Raw genomic sequence first — 22,377 nt, 5'->3', positions numbered from 1 at the left:
GTATGACTATAGTAGGTAGTTACCTGTAGATACTCAGTATGACTATAGTAGGTAGTTACCTGTAGATACTCAGTATGACTATAGTAGGTAGTTACCTGAAGATACTCAGTATGACTATAGTAGGTAGTTACCTGTAGATACTCAGTATGACTATATTAGGTAGTTACCACCTGTAGATACTCAGTATGACTATAGTTGGTAGTTACCTGTAGATACTCAGTATGACTATAGTAGGTAGTTACCTGTAGATACTCAGTATGACTATAGTAGGTAGTTACCTGTAGATACTCAGTATGACTATAGTAGGTAGTTACCTGAAGATACTCAGTATGACTATAGTAGGTAGTTACCACCTGTAGATACTCAGTATGACTATAGTAGGTAGTTACCACCTGTAGATACTCAGTATGACTATAGTAGGTAGTTACCTGTAGATACTCAGTATGACTATAGTAGGTAGTTACCTGAAGATACTCAGTATGACTATAGTAGGTAGTTACCTGTAGATACTCAGTATGACTATAGTAGGTAGTTACCACCTGTAGATACTCAGTATGACTATAGTAGGTAGTTACCTGTAGATACTCAGTATGACTATAGTAGGTAGTTACCTGTAGATACTCAGTATGACTATAGTAGGTAGTTACCTGAAGATACTCAGTATGACTATAGTAGGTAGTTACCTGAAGATACTCAGTATGACTATAGTAGGTAGTTACCTGTAGATACTCAGTATGACTATAGTAGGTAGTTACCACCTGTAGATACTCAGTATGACTATAGTAGGTAGTTACCACCTGTAGATACTCAGTATGACTATAGTAGGTAGTTACCACCTGTAGATACTCAGTATGACTATAGTAGGTAGTTACCTGTAGATACTCAGTTAGACTATAGTAGGTAGTTACCACCTGTAGATACTCAGTATGACTATAGTAGGTAGTTACCTGTAGATACTCAGTATGACTATAGTAGGTAGTTACCTGTAGATACTCAGTATGACTATAGTAGGTAGTTACCTGTAGATACTCAGTATGACTATAGTAGGTAGTTACCTGTAGATACTCAGTATGACTATAGTAGGTAGTTACCTGAAGATACTCAGTATGACTATAGTAGGTAGTTACCTGTAGATACTCAGTATGACTATATTAGGTAGTTACCACCTGTAGATACTCAGTATGACTATAGTTGGTAGTTACCTGTAGATACTCAGTATGACTATAGTAGGTAGTTACCTGAAGATACTCAGTATGACTATAGTAGGTAGTTACCTGAAGATACTCAGTATGACTATAGTAGGTAGTTACCACCTGTAGATACTCAGTATGACTATAGTAGGTAGTTACCTGAAGATACTCAGTATGACTATAGTAGGTAGTTACCTGTAGATACTCAGTATGACTATAGTAGGTAGTTACCACCTGTAGATACTCAGTATGACTATAGTAGGTAGTTACCTGTAGATACTCAGTATGACTATAGTAGGTAGTTACCTGTAGATACTCAGTATGACTATAGTAGGTAGTTACCTGTAGATACTCAGTATGACTATAGTAGGTAGTTAACAGTAGATACTCAGTATGACTATAGTAGGTAGTTACCTGTAGATACTCAGTATGACTATAGTAAGTAGTTACCTGAAGATACTCAGTATGACTATAGTAGGTAGTTACCACCTGTAGATACTCAGTATGACTATAGTAGGTAGTTACCACCTGTAGATACTCAGTATGACTATAGTAGGTAGTTACCTGTAGATACTCAGTATGACTATAGTAGGTAGTTACCTGTAGATACTCAGTATGACTATAGTAGGTAGTTACCACCTGTAGATACTCAGTATGACTATAGTAGGTAGTTACCTGTAGATACTCAGTATGACTATAGTAGGTAGTTACCACCTGTAGATACTCAGTATGACTATAGTAGGTAGTTACCTGAAGATACTCAGTATGATTATAGTAGGTAGTTACCACCTGTAGATACTCAGTATGACTATAGTAGGTAGTTACCTGTAGATACTCAGTATGACTATAGTAGGTAGTTACCTGTAGATACTCAGTATGACTATAGTAGGTAGTTACCTGTAGATACTCAGTATGACTATAGTAGGTAGTTACCTGTAGATACTCAGTATGACTATAGTAGGTAGTTACCTGTAGATACTCAGTATGACTATAGTAGGTAGTTACCTGAAGATACTCAGTATGACTATAGTAGGTAGTTACCTGTAGATACTCAGTATGACTATATTAGGTAGTTACCACCTGTAGATACTCAGTATGACTATAGTTGGTAGTTACCTGTAGATACTCAGTATGACTATAGTAGGTAGTTACCTGAAGATACTCAGTATGACTATAGTAGGTAGTTACCACCTGTAGATACTCAGTATGACTATAGTAGGTAGTTACCACCTGTAGATACTCAGTATGACTATAGTAGGTAGTTACCTGAAGATACTCAGTATGACTATAGTAGGTAGTTACCTGTAGATACTCAGTATGACTATAGTAGGTAGTTACCACCTGTAGATACTCAGTATGACTATAGTAGGTAGTTACCTGTAGATACTCAGTATGACTATAGTAGGTAGTTACCTGTAGATACTCAGTATGACTATAGTAGGTAGTTACCTGTAGATACTCAGTATGACTATAGTAGGTAGTTACCTGTAGATACTCAGTATGACTATAGTAGGTAGTTACCTGTAGATACTCAGTATGACTATAGTAGGTAGTTACCTGTAGATACTCAGTATGACTATAGTAGGTAGTTACCTGAAGATACTCAGTATGACTATAGTAGGTAGTTACCTGTAGATACTCAGTATGACTATATTAGGTAGTTACCACCTGTAGATACTCAGTATGACTATAGTTGGTAGTTACCTGTAGATACTCAGTATGACTATAGTAGGTAGTTACCTGTAGATACTCAGTATGACTATAGTAGGTAGTTACCTGTAGATACTCAGTATGACTATAGTAGGTAGTTACCTGAAGATACTCAGTATGACTATAGTAGGTAGTTACCACCTGTAGATACTCAGTATGACTATAGTAGGTAGTTACCACCTGTAGATACTCAGTATGACTATAGTAGGTAGTTACCTGTAGATACTCAGTATGACTATAGTAGGTAGTTACCTGAAGATACTCAGTATGACTATAGTAGGTAGTTACCTGTAGATACTCAGTATGACTATAGTAGGTAGTTACCACCTGTAGATACTCAGTATGACTATAGTAGGTAGTTACCTGTAGATACTCAGTATGACTATAGAAGGTAGTTACCTGTAGATACTCAGTATGACTATAGTAGGTAGTTACCTGAAGATACTCAGTATGACTATAGTAGGTAGTTACCTGAAGATACTCAGTATGACTATAGTAGGTAGTTACCTGTAGATACTCAGTATGACTATAGTAGGTAGTTACCACCTGTAGATACTCAGTATGACTATAGTAGGTAGATACCTGTAGATACTCAGTATGACTATAGTAGGTAGTTACCACCTGTAGATACTCAGTATGACTATAGTAGGTAGTTACCACCTGTAGATACTCAGTATGACTATAGTAGGTAGTTACCTGTAGATACTCAGTATGACTATAGTAGGTACTTACCTGTAGATACTCAGTATGACTATAGTAGGTAGTTACCACCTGTAGATACTCAGTATGACTATAGTAGGTAGTTACCACCTGTAGATACTCAGTATGACTATAGTAGGTAGTTACCTGTAGATACTCAGTATGACTATAGTAGGTAGTTACCTATAGTTACTCAGTATGACTATAGTAGGTAGTTACCTGTAGATACTCAGTATGACTATAGTAGGTAGTTACCTGTAGATACTCAGTATGACTATAGTAGGTAGTTACCTGTAGATACTCAGTATGACTATAGTAGGTAGTTACCTGTAGATACTCAGTATGACTATAGAAGGTAGTTACCTGTAGATACTCAGTATGACTATAGTAGGTAGTTACCTGAAGATACTCAGTATGACTATAGTAGGTAGTTACCTGAAGATACTCAGTATGACTATAGTAGGTAGTTACCTGTAGATACTCAGTATGACTATAGTAGGTAGTTACCACCTGTAGATACTCAGTATGACTATAGTAGGTAGATACCTGTAGATACTCAGTATGACTATAGTAGGTAGTTACCACCTGTAGATACTCAGTATGACTATAGTAGGTAGTTACCACCTGTAGATACTCAGTATGACTATAGTAGGTAGTTACCTGTAGATACTCAGTATGACTATAGTAGGTAGTTACCACCTGTAGATACTCAGTATGACTATAGTAGGTAGATACCTGTAGATACTCAGTATGACTATAGTAGGTAGTTACCACCTGTAGATACTCAGTATGACTATAGTAGGTAGTTACCACCTGTAGATACTCAGTATGACTATAGTAGGTAGTTACCTGTAGATACTCAGTATGACTATAGTAGGTACTTACCTGTAGATACTCAGTAGGACTATAGTAGGTAGTTACCTGTAGATACTCAGTATGACTATAGTAGGTAGTTACCACCTGTAGATACTCAGTATGACTATAGTAGGTAGTTACCACCTGTAGATACTCAGTATGACTATAGTAGGTAGTTACCTGTAGATACTCAGTATGACTATAGTAGGTAGTTACCTATAGTTACTCAGTATGACTATAGTAGGTAGTTACCTGTAGATACTCAGTATGACTATAGTAGGTAGTTACCTGTAGATACTCAGTATGACTATAGTAGGTAGTTACCTGTAGATACTCAGTATGACTATAGTAGGTAGTTACCTGTAGATACTCAGTATGACTATAGTAGGTAGTGACCTGTAGATACTCAGTATGACTATAGTAGGTAGTTACCTGAAGATACTCAGTATGACTATAGTAGGTAGTTACCACCTGTAGATACTCAGTATGACTATAGTAGGTAGTTACCACCTGTAGATACTCAGTATGACTATAGTAGGTAGTTACCTGTAGATACTCAGTATGACTATAGTAGGTAGTTACCTGAAGATACTCAGTATGACTATAGTAGGTAGTTACCTGTAGATACTCAGTATGACTATAGTAGGTAGTTACCACCTGTAGATACTCAGTATGACTATAGTAGGTAGTTACCTGTAGATACTCAGTATGACTATAGTAGGTAGTTACCTGTAGATACTCAGTATGACTATAGTAGGTAGTTACCTGAAGATACTCAGTATGACTATAGTAGGTAGTTACCTGAAGATACTCAGTATGACTATAGTAGGTAGTTACCTGTAGATACTCAGTATGACTATAGTAGGTAGTTACCACCTGTAGATACTCAGTATGACTATAGTAGGTAGTTACCTGTAGATACTCAGTATGACTATAGTAGGTAGTTACCACCTGTAGATACTCAGTATGACTATAGTAGGTAGTTACCACCTGTAGATACTCAGTATGACTATAGTAGGTAGTTACCACCTGTAGATACTCAGTATGACTATAGTAGGTAGTTACCTGTAGATACTCAGTATGACTATAGTAGGTACTTACCTGTAGATACTCAGTAGGACTATAGTAGGTAGTTACCTGTAGATACTCAGTATGACTATAGTAGGTAGTTACCACCTGTAGATACTCAGTATGACTATAGTAGGTAGTTACCACCTGTAGATACTCAGTATGACTATAGTAGGTAGTTACCTGTAGATACTCAGTATGACTATAGTAGGTAGTTACCTATAGTTACTCAGTATGACTATAGTAGGTAGTTACCTGTAGATACTCAGTATGACTATAGTAAGTAGTTACCTGAAGATACTCAGTATGACTATAGTAGGTAGTTACCACCTGTAGATACTCAGTATGACTATAGTAGGTAGTTACCACCTGTAGATACTCAGTATGACTATAGTAGGTAGTTACCTGTAGATACTCAGTATGACTATAGTAGGTAGTTACCTGTAGATACTCAGTATGACTATAGTAGGTAGTTACCACCTGTAGATACTCAGTATGACTATAGTAGGTAGTTACCACCTGTAGATACTCAGTATGACTATAGTAGGTAGTTACCTGTAGATACTCAGTATGACTATAGTAGGTAGTTACCTGAAGATACTCAGTATGACTATAGTAGGTAGTTACCTGTAGATACTCAGTATGACTATAGTAGGTAGTTACCACCTGTAGATACTCAGTATGACTATAGTAGGTAGTTACCTGTAGATACTCAGTATGACTATAGTAGGTAGTTACCTGTAGATACTCAGTATGACTATAGTAGGTAGTTACCTGAAGATACTCAGTATGACTATAGTAGGTAGTTACCTGAAGATACTCAGTATGACTATAGTAGGTAGTTACCTGTAGATACTCAGTATGACTATAGTAGGTAGTCACCACCTGTAGATACTCAGTATGACTATAGTAGGTAGTTACCTGTAGATACTCAGTATGACTATAGTAGGTAGTTACCACCTGTAGATACTCAGTATGACTATAGTAGGTAGTTACCACCTGTAGATACTCAGTATGACTATAGTAGGTAGTTACCTGTAGATACTCAGTATGACTATAGTAGGTAGTTACCACCTGTAGATACTCAGTATGACTATAGTAGGTAGTTACCTGTAGATACTCAGTATGACTATAGTAGGTAGTTACCTGTAGATACTCAGTATGACTATAGTAGGTAGTTACCTGTAGATACTCAGTATGACTATAGTAGGTAGTTACCTGTAGATACTCAGTATGACTATAGTAGGTAGTTACCTGAAGATACTCAGTATGACTATAGTAGGTAGTTACCTGTAGATACTCAGTATGACTATATTAGGTAGTTACCACCTGTAGATACTCAGTATGACTATAGTTGGTAGTTACCTGTAGATACTCAGTACGACTATAGTAGGTAGTTACCTGAAGATACTCAGTATGACTATAGTAGGTAGTTACCTGAAGATACTCAGTATGACTATAGTAGGTAGTTACCACCTGTAGATACTCAGTATGACTATAGTAGGTAGTTACCTGAAGATACTCAGTATGACTATAGTAGGTAGTTACCTGTAGATACTCAGTATGACTATAGTAGGTAGTTACCACCTGTAGATACTCAGTATGACTATAGTAGGTAGTTACCTGTAGATACTCAGTATGACTATAGTAGGTAGTTACCTGTAGATACTCAGTATGACTATAGTAGGTAGTTACCTGTAGATACTCAGTATGACTATAGTAGGTAGTTAACAGTAGATACTCAGTATGACTATAGTAGGTAGTTACCTGTAGATACTCAGTATGACTATAGTAAGTAGTTACCTGAAGATACTCAGTATGACTATAGTAGGTACTTACCACCTGTAGATACTCAGTATGACTATAGTAGGTAGTTACCACCTGTAGATACTCAGTATGACTATAGTAGGTAGTTACCTGTAGATACTCAGTATGACTATAGTAGGTAGTTACCTGTAGATACTCAGTATGACTATAGTAGGTAGTTACCACCTGTAGATACTCAGTATGACTATAGTAGGTAGTTACCTGTAGATACTCAGTATGACTATAGTAGGTAGTTACCACCTGTAGATACTCAGTATGACTATAGTAGGTAGTTACCTGTAGATACTCAGTATGACTATAGTTAGGTAGTTACCACCTGTAGATACTCAGTATGACTATAGTTGGTAGTTACCTGTAGATACTCAGTATGACTATAGTAGGTAGTTACCTGAAGATACTCAGTATGACTATAGTAGGTAGTTACCTGAAGATACTCAGTATGACTATAGTAGGTAGTTACCTGTAGATACTCAGTATGACTATAGTAGGTAGTTACCTGAAGATACTCAGTATGACTATAGTAGGTAGTTACCTGTAGATACTCAGTATGACTATATTAGGTAGTTACCACCTGTAGATACTCAGTATGACTATAGTTGGTAGTTACCTGTAGATACTCAGTATGACTATAGTAGGTAGTTACCTGAAGATACTCAGTATGACTATAGTAGGTAGTTACCTGAAGATACTCAGTATGACTATAGTAGGTAGTTACCACCAGTAGATACTCAGTATGACTATAGTAGGTAGTTACCTGAAGATACTCAGTATGACTATAGTAGGTAGTTACCTCTAGATACTCAGTATGACTATAGTAGGTAGTTACCACCTGTAGATACTCAGTATGACTATAGTAGGTAGTTACCTGTAGATACTCAGTATGACTATAGTAGGTAGTTACCTGTAGATACTCAGTATGACTATAGTAGGTAGTTACCTGTAGATACTCAGTATGACTATAGTAGGTAGTTAACAGTAGATACTCAGTATGACTATAGTAGGTAGTTACCTGTAGATACTCAGTATGACTATAGTAGGTAGTTACCTGTAGATACTCAGTATGACTATAGTAGGTAGTTACCTGTAGATACTCAGTATGACTATAGTAGGTAGTTACCACCTGTAGATACTCAGTATGACTATAGTAGGTAGTTACCTGTAGATACTCAGTATGACTATAGTAGGTAGTTACCTGTAGATACTCAGTATGACTATAGTAGGTAGTTACCTGTAGATACTCAGTATGACTATAGTAGGTAGTTACCTGTAGATACTCAGTATGACTATAGTAGGTAGTTACCTGAAGATACTCAGTATGACTATAGTAGGTAGTTACCTGTAGATACTCAGTATGACTATATTAGGTAGTTACCACCTGTAGATACTCAGTATGACTATAGTAGGTAGTTACCTGTAGATACTCAGTATGACTATAGTAGGTAGTTACCACCTGTAGATACTCAGTATGACTATAGTAGGTAGTTACCTGTAGATACTCAGTATGACTATAGTAGGTAGTTACCTGTAGATACTCAGTATGACTATAGTAGGTAGTTACCTGTAGATACTCAGTATGACTATAGTAGGTAGTTACCTGAAGATACTCAGTATGACTATAGTAGGTAGTTACCTGTAGATACTCAGTATGACTATAGTAGGTAGTTACCTGTAGATACTCAGTATGACTATAGTAGGTAGTTACCACCTGTAGTTACTCAGTATGACTATAGTAGGTAGTTACCTGTAGATACTCAGTATGACTATAGTAGGTAGTTACCACCTGTAGTTACTCAGTATGACTATAGTAGGTAGTTACCTGTAGATACTCAGTATGACTATAGTAGGTAGTTACCACCTGTAGATACTCAGTATGACTATAGTAGGTAGTTACCTGTAGATACTCAGTATGACTATAGTAGGTAGTTACCACCTGTAGATACTCAGTATGACTATAGTAGGTAGTTACCACCTGTAGATACTCAGTATGACTATAGTAGGTAGTTACCTGTAGATACTCAGTATGACTATAGTAGGTAGTTACCTGTAGATACTCAGTATGACTATAGTAGGTAGTTACCTGTAGATACTCAGTATGACTATAGTAGGTAGTTACCTGTAGTTACTCAGTATGACTATAGTAGGTAGTTACCTGTAGATACTCAGTATGACTATAGTAGGTAGTTACCACCTGTAGATACTCAGTATGACTATAGTAGGTAGTTACCACCTGTAGATACTCAGTATGACTATAGTAGGTAGTTACCTGTAGATACTCAGTATGACTATAGTAGGTAGTTACCTGTAGATACTCAGTATGACTATAGTAGGTAGTTACCTGTAGATACTCAGTATGACTATAGTAGGTAGTTACCTGTAGATACTCAGTATGACTATAGTAGGTAGTTACCTGTAGATACTCAGTATGACTATAGTAGGTAGTTACCTGTAGATACTCAGTATGACTATAGTAGGTAGTTACCTGTAGATACTCAGTATGACTATAGTAGGTAGTTACCACCTGTAGATACTCAGTATGACTATAGTAGGTAGTTACCTGTAGATACTCAGTATGACTATAGTAGGTAGTTACCACCTGTAGATACTCAGTATGACTATAGTAGGTAGTTACCTGTAGATACTCAGTATGACTATAGTAGGTAGTTACCACCTGTAGATACTCAGTATGACTATAGTAGGTAGTTACCTGTAGATACTCAGTATGACTATAGTAGGTAGTTACCACCTGTAGATACTCAGTATGACTATAGTAGGTAGTTACCTGTAGATACTCAGTATGACTATAGTAGGTAGTTACCTGTAGATACTCAGTATGACTATAGTAGGTAGTTACCTGTAGATACTCAGTATGACTATAGTAGGTAGTTACCTGTAGATACTCAGTATGACTATAGTAGGTAGTTACCACCTGTAGATACTCAGTATGACTATAGTAGGTAGTTACCTGTAGATACTCAGTATGACTATAGTAGGTAGTTACCTATAGTTACTCAGTATGACTATAGTAGGTAGTTACCTGTAGATACTCAGTATGACTATAGTAGGTAGTTACCTGTAGATACTCAGTATGACTATAGTAGGTAGTTACCTGTAGATACTCAGTATGACTATAGTAGGTAGTTACCTGTAGATACTCAGTATGACTATAGTAGGTAGTTACCTGTAGATACTCAGTATGACTATAGTAGGTACTTACCTGTAGATACTCAGTAGGACTATAGTAGGTAGTTACCTGTAGATACTCAGTATGACTATAGTAGGTAGTTACCACCTGTAGATACTCAGTATGACTATAGTAGGTAGTTACCTGTAGATACTCAGTATGACTATAGTAGGTAGTTACCTGAAGATACTCAGTATGACTATAGTAGGTAGTTACCTGTAGATACTCAGTATGACTATAGTAGGTAGTTACCTGTAGATACTCAGTATGACTATAGTAGGTAGTTACCTGTAGATACTCAGTATGACTATAGTAGGTACTTACCTGTAGATACTCAGTAGGACTATAGTAGGTAGTTACCTGTAGATACTCAGTATGACTATAGTAGGTAGTTACCACCTGTAGATACTCAGTATGACTATAGTAGGTAGTTACCTGAAGATACTCAGTATGACTATAGTAGGTAGTTACCTGTAGATACTCAGTATGACTATAGTAGGTAGTTACCACCTGTAGATACTCAGTATGACTATAGTAGGTAGTTACCTGTAGATACTCAGTATGACTATAGTAGGTAGTTACCTGTAGATACTCAGTATGACTATAGTAGGTAGTTACCTGTAGATACTCAGTATGACTATAGTAGGTAGTTAACAGTAGATACTCAGTATGACTATAGTAGGTAGTTACCTGTAGATACTCAGTATGACTATAGTAAGTAGTTACCTGAAGATACTCAGTATGACTATCATTTACATTTACATTTAAGTCATTTAGCAGACGCTCTTATCCAGAGCGACTTACAAATTGGTGCATTCACCTTATGACATCCAGTGGAACAACCACTTTACAATAGTGCATCTAAATCTTTTAAGGGGGGGGGGGGGTCAGAAGGATTACTTTATCCTATCCTAGGTATTCCTTGAAGAGGTGGGGTTTCAGGTGTCTCCGGAAGGTGGTGATTGACTCCGCTGTCCTGGCGTCGTGAGGGAGTTTGTTCCACCATTGGGGTGCCAGAGCAGCGAACAGTTTTGACTGGGCTGAGCGGGAACTGTACTTCCTCAGTGGTAGGGAGGCGAGCAGGCCAGAGGTGGATGAACGCAGTGCCCTTGTTTGGGTGTAGGGCCTGATCAGAGCCTGAAGGTACTGAGGTGCCGTTCCCCTCACAGCTCCGTAGGCAAGCACCATGGTCTTGTAGCGGATGCGAGCTTCAACTGGAAGCCAGTGGAGAGAGCGGAGGAGCGGGGTGACGTGAGAGAACTTGGGAAGGTTGAACACCAGACGGGCTGCGGCGTTCTGGATGAGTTGTAGGGGTTTAATGGCACAGGCAGGGAGCCCAGCCAACAGCGAGTTGCAGTAATCCAGACGGGAGATGACAAGTGCCTGGATTAGGACCTGCGCCGCTTCCTGTGTGAGGCAGGGTCGTACTCTGCGGATGTTGTAGAGCATGAACCTACAGGAACGGGCCACCGCCTTGATGTTAGTTGAGAACGACAGGGTGTTGTCCAGGATCACGCCAAGGTTCTTAGCGCTCTGGGAGGAGGACACAATGGAGTTGTCAACCGTGATGGCGAGATCATGGAACGGGCAGTCCTTCCCCGGGAGGAAGAGCAGCTCCGTCTTGCCGAGGTTCAGCTTGAGGTGGTGGTCCGTCATCCACACTGATATGTCTGCCAGACATGCAGAGATGCGATTCGCCACCTGGTCATCAGAAGGGGGAAAGGAGAAGATTAATTGTGTGTCGTCTGCATAGCAATGATAGGAGAGACCATGTGAGGTTATGACAGAGCCAAGTGACTTGGTGTATAGCGAGAATAGGAGAGGGCCTAGAACAGAGCCCTGGGGGACACCAGTGGTGAGAGCACGTGGTGAGGAGACAGATTCTCGCCACGCCACCTGGTAGGAGCGACCTGTCAGGTAGGACGCAATCCAAGCGTGGGCCGCGCCGGAGATGCCCAACTCGGAGAGGGTGGAGAGGAGGATCTGATGGTTCACAGTATCGAAGGCAGCCGATAGGTCTAGGAGGATGAGAGCAGAGGAGAGAGAGTTAGCTTTAGCAGTGCGGAGCGCCTCCGTGATACAGAGAAGAGCAGTCTCAGTTGAATGACTAGTCTTGAAACCTGACTGATTTGGATCAAGAAGGTCATTCTGAGAGAGATAGCGGGAGAGCTGGCCAAGGACGGCACGTTCGAGAGTTTTGGAGAGAAAAGAAAGAAGGGATACTGGTCTGTAGTTGTTGACATCGGAGGGATCGAGTGTAGGTTTTTTCAGCAGGGGTGCAACTCTCGCTCTCTTGAAGACGGAAGGGACGTAGCCAGCGGTCAAGGATGAGTTGATGAGCGAGGTGAGGTAAGGGAGAAGGTCTCCGGAAATAGTCTGGAGAAGAGAGGAGGGGATAGGGTCAAGCGGGCAGGTTGTTGGGCGGCCGGCCGTCACAAGACGCGAGATTTCATCTGGAGAGAGAGGGGAGAAGGAGGTCAGAGCACAGGGTAGGGCAGTGTGAGCAGAACCAGCGGTGTCGTTTGACTTAGCAAACGAGGATCGGATGTCGTCGACCTTCTTTTCAAAATGGTTGACGAAGTCATCTGCAGAGAGGGAGGAGGGGGGAGGAGGGGGAGGAGGATTCAGGAGGGAGGAGAAGGTGGCAAAGAGCTTCCTAGGGTTAGAGGCAGATGCTTGGAATTTAGAGTGGTAGAAAGTGGCTTTAGCAGCAGAGACAGAAGAGGAAAATGTAGAGAGGAGGGAGTGAAAGGATGCCAGGTCCGCAGGGAGGCGAGTTTTCCTCCATTTCCGCTCGGCTGCCCGGAGCCCTGTTCTGTGAGCTCGCAATGAGTCGTCGAGCCACGGAGCAGGAGGGGAGGACCGAGCCGGCCTGGAGGATAGGGGACATAGAGAGTCAAAGGATGCAGAAAGGGAGGAGAGGAGGGTTGAGGAGGCAGAATCAGGAGATAGGTTGGAGAAGGTTTGAGCAGAGGGAAGAGATGATAGGATGGAAGAGGAGAGAGTAGCGGGGGAGAGAGAGCGAAGGTTGGGACGGCGCGATACCATCCGAGTAGGGGCAGTGTGGGAAGTGATGGATGAGAGCGAGAGGGAAAAGGATACAAGGTAGTGGTCGGAGACTTGGAGGGGAGTTGCAATGAGGTTAGTGGAAGAACAGCATCTAGTAAAGATGAGGTCGAGCGTATTGCCTGCCTTGTGAGTAGGGGGGGAAGGTGAGAGGGTGAGGTCAAAAGAGGAGAGGAGTGGAAAGAAGGAGGCAGAGAGGAATGAGTCAAAGGTAGACGTGGGGAGGTTAAAGTCACCCAGAACTGTGAGAGGTGAGCCGTCCTCAGGAAAGGAGCTTATCAGGGCATCAAGCTCATTGATGAACTCTCCAAGGGAACCTGGAGGGCGATAAATGATAAGGATGTTAAGCTTGAAAGGGCTGGTAACTGTGACAGCATGGAATTCAAAGGAGGCGATAGACAGATGGGTAAGGGGAGAAAGGGAGAAAGACCACTTGGGAGAGATGAGGATCCCGGTGCCGCCACCCCGCTGACCAGAAGCTCTCGGGGTGTGCGAGAACACGTGGGCAGACGAGGAGAGAGCAGTAGGAGTAGCAGTGTTATCTGTGGTGATCCATGTTTCCGTCAGTGCCAAGAAGTCGAGGGACTGGAGGGAAGCAGAGGCTGAGATGAACTCTGCCTTGTTGGCCGCAGATCGGCAGTTCCAGAGGCTGCCGGAGACCTGGGACTCCACGTGGGTGGTGCGCGCTGGGACCACCAGGTTAGGGTGGCCGCGGCCACGCGGTGTGAAGCGTTTGTATGGTCTGTGCAGAGAGGAGAGAACAGGGATAGACAGACACATAGTTGACAGGCTACAGAAGAGGCTACGCTAATGCAAAGGAGATTGGAATGACACGTGAACTACACGTCTCGAATGTTCAGAAAGTTAAGCTTGCGTTGCAGAAATCTTATTGACCAAAATTATTAAAATGATACAGTACTGCGGAAGTGGGCTAGCTAGCAGTGGCTGCGTTGTTGACTTTGTTTGAGAGTGTCGCTGGCTAGGTAACCTCGGTAGCTAGCTATGTAACCTCGGTAACTGGCTCGTTAATAGGTACTATAGGTACTATAGTAGGTAGTTACCACCTGTAGATACTCAGATACTCTGTAGATACCTGTAGATACTCAGTATGACTATAGTAGGTAGTTACCACCTGTAGATACTCAGTATGACTATAGTAGGTAGTTACCTGTAGATACTCAGTATGACTATAGTAGGTAGTTACCTGTAGATACTCAGTATGACTATAGTAGGTAGTTACCACCTGTAGATACTCAGTATGACTATAGTAGGTAGTTACCACCTGTAGATACTCAGTATGACTATAGTAGGTAGTTACCTGAAGATACTCAGTATGATTATAGTAGGTAGTTACCACCTGTAGATACTCAGTATGACTATAGTAGGTAGTTACCACCTGTAGATACTCAGTATGACTATAGTAGGTAGTTACCTGTAGATACTCAGTATGACTATAGTAGGTAGTTACCTGTAGATACTCAGTATGACTATAGTAGGTAGTTACCTGTAGATACTCAGTATGACTATAGTAGGTAGTTACCTGTAGATACTCAGTATGACTATAGTAGGTAGTTACCTGAAGATACTCAGTATGACTATAGTAGGTAGTTACCTGTAGATACTCAGTATGACTATATTAGGTAGTTACCACCTGTAGATACTCAGTATGACTATAGTTGGTAGTTACCTGTAGATACTCAGTATGACTATAGTAGGTAGTTACCTGAAGATACTCAGTATGACTATAGTAGGTAGTTACCTGAAGATACTCAGTATGACTATAGTAGGTAGTTACCACCTGTAGATACTCAGTATGACTATAGTAGGTAGTTACCTGAAGATACTCAGTATGACTATAGTAGGTAGTTACCTCTAGATACTCAGTATGACTATAGTAGGTAGTTACCACCTGTAGATACTCAGTATGACTATAGTAGGTAGTTACCTGTAGATACTCAGTATGACTATAGTAGGTAGTTACCACCTGTAGATACTCAGTATGACTATAGTAGGTAGTTACCTGTAGATACTCAGTATGACTATAGTAGGTAGTTAACAGTAGATACTCAGTATGACTATAGTAGGTAGTTACCTGTAGATACTCAGTATGACTATAGTAAGTAGTTACCTGAAGATACTCAGTATGACTATAGTAGGTAGTTACCACCTGTAGATACTCAGTATGACTATAGTAGGTAGTTACCACCTGTAGATACTCAGTATGACTATAGTAGGTAGTTACCTGTAGATACTCAGTATGACTATAGTAGGTAGTTACCACCTGTAGATACTCAGTATGACTATAGTAGGTAGTTACCTGTAGATACTCAGTATGACTATAGTAGGTAGTTACCACCTGTAGATACTCAGTATGACTATAGTAGGTAGTTACCACCTGTAGATACTCAGTATGACTATAGTAGGTAGTTACCTGTAGATACTCAGTATGACTATAGTAGGTAGTTACCACCTGTAGATACTCAGTATGACTATAGTAGGTAGTTACCACCTGTAGATACTCAGTATGACTATAGTAGGTAGTTACCTGTAGATACTCAGTATGACTATAGTAGGTAGTTACCTGTAGATACTCAGTATGACTATAGTAGGTAGTTACCTGTAGATACTCAGTATGACTATAGTAGGTAGTTACCTGTAGATACTCAGTATGACTATAGTAGGTAGTTACCTGAAGATACTCAGTATGACTATAGTAGGTAGTTACCTGTAGATACTCAGTATGACTATATTAGGTAGTTACCACCTGTAGATACTCAGTATGACTATAGTAGGTAGTTACCTGTAGATACTCAGTATGACTATAGTAGGTAGTTACCTGTAGATACTCAGTATGACTATAGTAGGTAGTTACCTGAAGATACTCAGTATGACTATAGTAGGTAGTTACCTGAAGATACTCAGTATGACTATAGTAGGTAGTTACCTGTAGATACTCAGTATGACTATAGTAGGTAGTTACCTGTAGATACTCAGTATGACTATAGTAGGTAGTTACCTGTAGATACTCAGTATGACTATAGTAGGTAGTTACCACCTGTAGATACTCAGTATGACTATAGTAGGTAGTTACCTGTAGATACTCAGTATGACTATAGTAGGTAGTTACCTGTAGATACTCAGTATGACTATAGTAGGTAGTTACCTGTAGATACTCAGTATGACTATAGTAGGTAGTTACCTGAAGATACTCAGTATGACTATAGTAGGTAGTTACCTGAAGATACTCAGTATGACTATAGTAGGTAGTTACCACCTGTAGATACTCAGTATGACTATAGTAGGTAGTTACCTGTAGATACTCAGTATGACTATAGTAGGTAGTTACCTGTAGATACTCAGTATGACTATAGTAGGTAGTTACCTGTAGATACTCAGTATGACTATAGTAGGTAGTTACCTGTAGATACTCAGTATGACTATAGTAGGTAGTTACCTGTAGATACTCAGTATGACTATAGTAGGTAGTTACCTGTAGATACTCAGTATGACTATAGTAGGTAGTTACCTGAAGATACTCAGTATGACTATAGTAGGTAGTTACCTGTAGATACTCAGTATGACTATATTAGGTAGTTACCACCTGTAGATACTCAGTATGACTATAGTAGGTAGTTACCACCTGTAGTTACTCAGTATGACTATAGTAGGTAGTTACCTGTAGATACTCAGTATGACTATAGTAGGTAGTTACCACCTGTAGATACTCAGTATGACTATAGTAGGTAGTTACCTGTAGATACTCAGTATGACTATAGTAGGTAGTTACCACCTGTAGATACTCAGTATGACTATAGTAGGTAGTTACCTGTAGATACTCAGTATGACTATAGTAGGTAGTTACCTGTAGATACTCAGTATGACTATAGTAGGTAGTTACCTGTAGATACTCAGTATGACTATAGTAGGTAGTTACCTGTAGATACTCAGTATGACTATAGTAGGTAGTTACCTGTAGATACTCAGTATGACTATAGTAGGTAGTTACCTGTAGTTACTCAGTATGACTATAGTAGGTAGTTACCTGTAGATACTCAGTATGACTATAGTAGGTAGTTACCTGTAGATACTCAGTATGACTATAGTAGGTAGTTACCACCTGTAGATACTCAGTATGACTATAGTAGGTAGTTACCTGTAGATACTCAGTATGACTATAGTAGGTAGTTACCTGTAGATACTCAGTATGACTATAGTAGGTAGTTACCTGTAGATACTCAGTATGACTATAGTAGGTAGTTACCTGTAGATACTCAGTATGACTATAGTAGGTAGTTACCTGTAGATACTCAGTATGACTATAGTAGGTAGTTACCTGTAGATACTCAGTATGACTATAGTAGGTAGTTACCTGTAGATACTCAGTATGACTATAGTAGGTAGTTACCACCTGTAGATACTCAGTATGACTATAGTAGGTAGTTACCTGTAGATACTCAGTATGACTATAGTAGGTAGTTACCACCTGTAGATACTCAGTATGACTATAGTAGGTAGTTACCTGTAGATACTCAGTATGACTATAGTAGGTAGTTACCTGTAGATACTCAGTATGACTATAGTAGGTAGTTACCTGTAGATACTCAGTATGACTATAGTAGGTAGTTACCACCTGTAGTTACTCAGTATGACTATAGTAGGTAGTTACCTGTAGATACTCAGTATGACTATAGTAGGTAGTTACCACCTGTAGATACTCAGTATGACTATAGTAGGTAGTTACCTGTAGATACTCAGTATGACTATAGTAGGTAGTTACCTGTAGATACTCAGTATGACTATAGTAGGTAGTTACCACCTGTAGATACTCAGTATGACTATAGTAGGTAGTTACCTGTAGATACTCAGTATGACTATAGTAGGTAGTTAACTGTAGATACTCAGTATGACTATAGTAGGTAGTTACCTGTAGATACTCAGTATGACTATAGTAGGTAGTTACCTGTAGATACTCAGTATGACTATAGTAGGTAGTTACCTGTAGATACTCAGTATGACTATAGTAGGTAGTTACCTGTAGATACTCAGTATGACTATAGTAGGTAGTTACCTATAGTTACTCAGTATGACTATAGTAGGTAGTTACCTGTAGATACTCAGTATGACTATAGTAGGTAGTTACCTGTAGATACTCAGTATGACTATAGTAGGTAGTTACCTGTAGATACTCAGTATGACTATAGTAGGTAGTTACCTGTAGATACTCAGTATGACTATAGTAGGTAGTTACCTGTAGATACTCAGTATGACTATAGTAGGTACTTACCTGTAGATACTCAGTAGGACTATAGTAGGTAGTTACCTGTAGATACTCAGTATGACTATAGTAGGTAGTTACCACCTGTAGATACTCAGTATGACTATAGTAGGTAGTTACCACCTGTAGATACTCAGTATGACTATAGTAGGTAGTTACCTGTAGATACTCAGTATGACTATAGTAGGTAGTTACCTATAGTTACTCAGTATGACTATAGTAGGTAGTTACCTGTAGATACTCAGTATGACTATAGTAGGTAGTTACCTGTAGATACTCAGTATGACTATAGTAGGTAGTTACCTGTAGATACTCAGTATGACTATAGTAGGTAGTTACCTGTAGATACTCAGTATGACTATAGTAGGTAGTTACCTGTAGATACTCAGTATGACTATAGTAGGTACTTACCTGTAGATACTCAGTAGGACTATAGTAGGTAGTTACCTGTAGATACTCAGTATGACTATAGTAGGTAGTTACCACCTGTAGATACTCAGTATGACTATAGTAGGTAGTTACCTGTAGATACTCAGTATGACTATAGTAGGTAGTTACCTGAAGATACTCAGTATGACTATAGTAGGTAGTTACCTGTAGATACTCAGTATGACTATAGTAGGTAGTTACCTGTAGATACTCAGTATGACTATAGTAGGTAGTTACCTGTAGATACTCAGTATGACTATAGTAGGTACTTACCTGTAGATACTCAGTAGGACTATAGTAGGTAGTTACCTGTAGATACTCAGTATGACTATAGTAGGTAGTTACCACCTGTAGATACTCAGTATGACTATAGTAGGTAGTTACCTGAAGATACTCAGTATGACTATCGATGTGATGAGGGAGATCAGGGAGATGCTGTGTCCAACAGTGTAGCCAATTTTCACCTGCCAGAAGAAGTTCCCCTGAGAAACACACACAACAAACAACAGTTCATTTTATAATTATAATTTGGATTATTCATATTTCCAACATACAGTGGGGCAAAAAAGTATTTAGTCAGCCACAAATTGTGCAAGTTCTCCCACTTAAAAAGATGAGAGAGGCCTGTAATTTTCATCATAGGTACACTTCAACTATGACAGACAAAATGAGAAAAAAATTTCCAGAAAATCACATTGTAGGATTTTTTATGAATTTATTTGCAAATTATGGTGGAAAATAAGTATTTGGTCAATAACAAAAGTTTATCTCAATACTTTGTTATATACCCTTTGTTGGCAATGACAGAGGTCAAACGTTTTCTGTAAGTCTTCACAAGGTTTTCACACACTGTTGCTGGTATTTTGGCCCATTCCTCCATGCAGATCTCCTCTAAAGCAGTGATGTTTTGGGGCTGTTGCCGGGCAACACGGACTTTCAACTCCCTCCAAAGATTTTCTATGGGGTTGAGATCTGGAGACTGGCTAGGCCACTCCAGGACCTTGAAATGCTTCTTACGAAGCCACTCCTTCGTTGCCCGTGCGGTGTGTTTGGGATCATTGTCATGCTGAAAGACCCAGCCACGTTTCATCTTCAATGCCCTTGCTGATGGTAGGAGGTTTTCACTCAAAATCTCACGATACATGGCCCCATTCATTATTTCCTTTACAAGGATCAGTCGTCCTGGTCCCTTTGCAGAAAAACAGCCCCAAAGCATGATGTTTCCACCCCCATGCTTCACAGTAGGTATGGTGTTCTTTGGATGCAACTCAGCATTCTTTGTCCTCCAAACACGACGATTTGAGTTTTTACCAAAAAGTTATATTTTGGTTTCATCTGACCATATGACATTCTCCCAATCTTCTTCTGGATCATCTAAATGCTCTCTACCAAACTTCAGACGGGCCTGGACATGTACTGGCTTAAGCAGGGGGACACATCTGGCACTGCAGGATTTGAGTCCCTGGCGGCGTAGTGTGTTACTGATGGTAGGCTTTGTTACTTGGGTCCCAGCTCTCTGCAGGTCATTCACTAGGTCCCCCCTTGTGGTTCTGGGATTTTTGCTCACCGTTCTTGTGATCATTTTGACTCCACGGGGTGAGATCTTGCGTGGAGCCCCAGATCGAGGGAGATTATCAGTGGTCTTGTATGTCTTCCATTTCCTAATAATTGCTCCCACAGTTGATTTCTTCAAACCAAGCTCCTTACCTATTGCAGATTCAGTCTTCCCAGCCTGGTGCAGGTCTACAATTTTGTTTCTGGTGTCCTTTGACAGCTCTTTGGTCTTGGCCATAGTGGAGTTTGGAGTGTGACTGTTTGAGGTTGTGGACAGGTGTCTTTTATACTGATAACAAGTTCAAACAGGTGCCATTAATACAGGTAACGAGTGGAGGACAGAGGAGCCTCTTAAAGAAGAAGTTACAGGTCTGTGAGAGCCAGAAATCTTGCTTGTTTGTAGGTGACCAAATACTTATTTTCCGCCATAATTTGCAAATAAATTCATAAAAAATCCTACAATGTGATTTTCTTGATTTTTTTTCTCATTTTGTCTGTCATAGTTGAAGTGTACCTATGATGAAAATTACAGGCCTCTCTCATCTTTTTAAGTGGGAGAACTTGCACAATTTGTGGATGACTAAATACTTTTTTGCCCCACTGTACATGAGCTCCTGCTGCGCTAGAATCCAAGGATTGCAGGCATGTGTTTTGTCAGTGACAGAAAGTTTAGCCAGGAGTTGATGGACAGAGTGTTTAGCCTGGAGTTGATGGACAGTGTGTTTAGCCAGGAGTTGATGGACAGAGTGTTTAGCCAGGAGTTGATGGACAGCGTGTTTAGCCAGGAGTAGATGGACAGTGTGTTTAGCCAGGAGTTGATGGACAGAGTGTTTAGCCAGGAGTTGATGGACAGAGTGTTTAGCCAGGAGTTGATGGACAGAGTGTTTAGCCAGGAGTTGATGGACAGTGTGTTTAGCCAGGAGTTGATGGACAGAGTGTTTAGCCAGGAGTTGATGGACAGCGTGTTTAGCCAGGAGTAGATGGACAGAGTGTTTAGCCAGGAGTTGATGGACAGAGTGTTTAGCCAGGAGTTGATGGACAGAGTGTTTAGCCAGGAGTTGATGGACAGAGTGTTTAGCCAGGAGTTGATGGACAGAGTGTTTAGCCAGGAGTTGATGGACAGAGTGTTTAGCCAGGAGTTGATGGACAGCGTGTTTAGCAAGGAGTTGGACAGAGTGTTTAGTGTTTAGTCATACAGGCAAAAGAGATACACTCCTGAGTCCTAGGGCTGTCGCCGAATGCGAGCCATTATGATTGCATTTTCATTGACTACATTTAAGCTTCCCACCAATCACATCACTAGGGTAAGGACCCTGGGACTGAACACCTCCTCCTTCGCGGAACCCAAACCAAAAACAGATTTAATGTGTCTGTTACGAATCCCTTTGTCTTCTGATTGGATAACACTCCGACCCTTAAAAGAGCAACCCTATAAGGATTGCTACCAAAGTATTTACAAAGTATGAAGACCAACAAGATCAACAAACAAAGGCAACCTTACGAAACATACAAAAATCATCTTC

The 22,377-nt window shown here is 40.1% G+C and overlaps 1 protein-coding gene across 1 annotated transcript in view; it reads right to left on the bottom strand.

Moving 5' to 3' along the window:
• The window catches only part of vipr1b (vasoactive intestinal peptide receptor 1b), a 209,113-nt gene that overhangs the window by 96,212 nt on the left and 90,524 nt on the right, over positions 1–22,377 (bottom strand). Inside the window, exon 3 of the mRNA XM_071327928.1 lies at positions 19,685–19,782. Within this exon, the coding sequence (XP_071184029.1) occupies positions 19,685–19,782 (98 nt within the window). The remainder of the gene's footprint in view (positions 1–19,684; positions 19,783–22,377) is intronic.

Source organism: Salvelinus alpinus, chromosome 10 (genome assembly GCF_045679555.1).
Source record: "Salvelinus alpinus chromosome 10, SLU_Salpinus.1, whole genome shotgun sequence".
Lineage (NCBI taxonomy): Eukaryota > Metazoa > Chordata > Actinopteri > Salmoniformes > Salmonidae > Salvelinus > Salvelinus alpinus.
The sequence above is the reverse complement of the archived record's forward strand: the minus strand, read 5'-3'. Positions and strand labels throughout refer to the sequence as shown.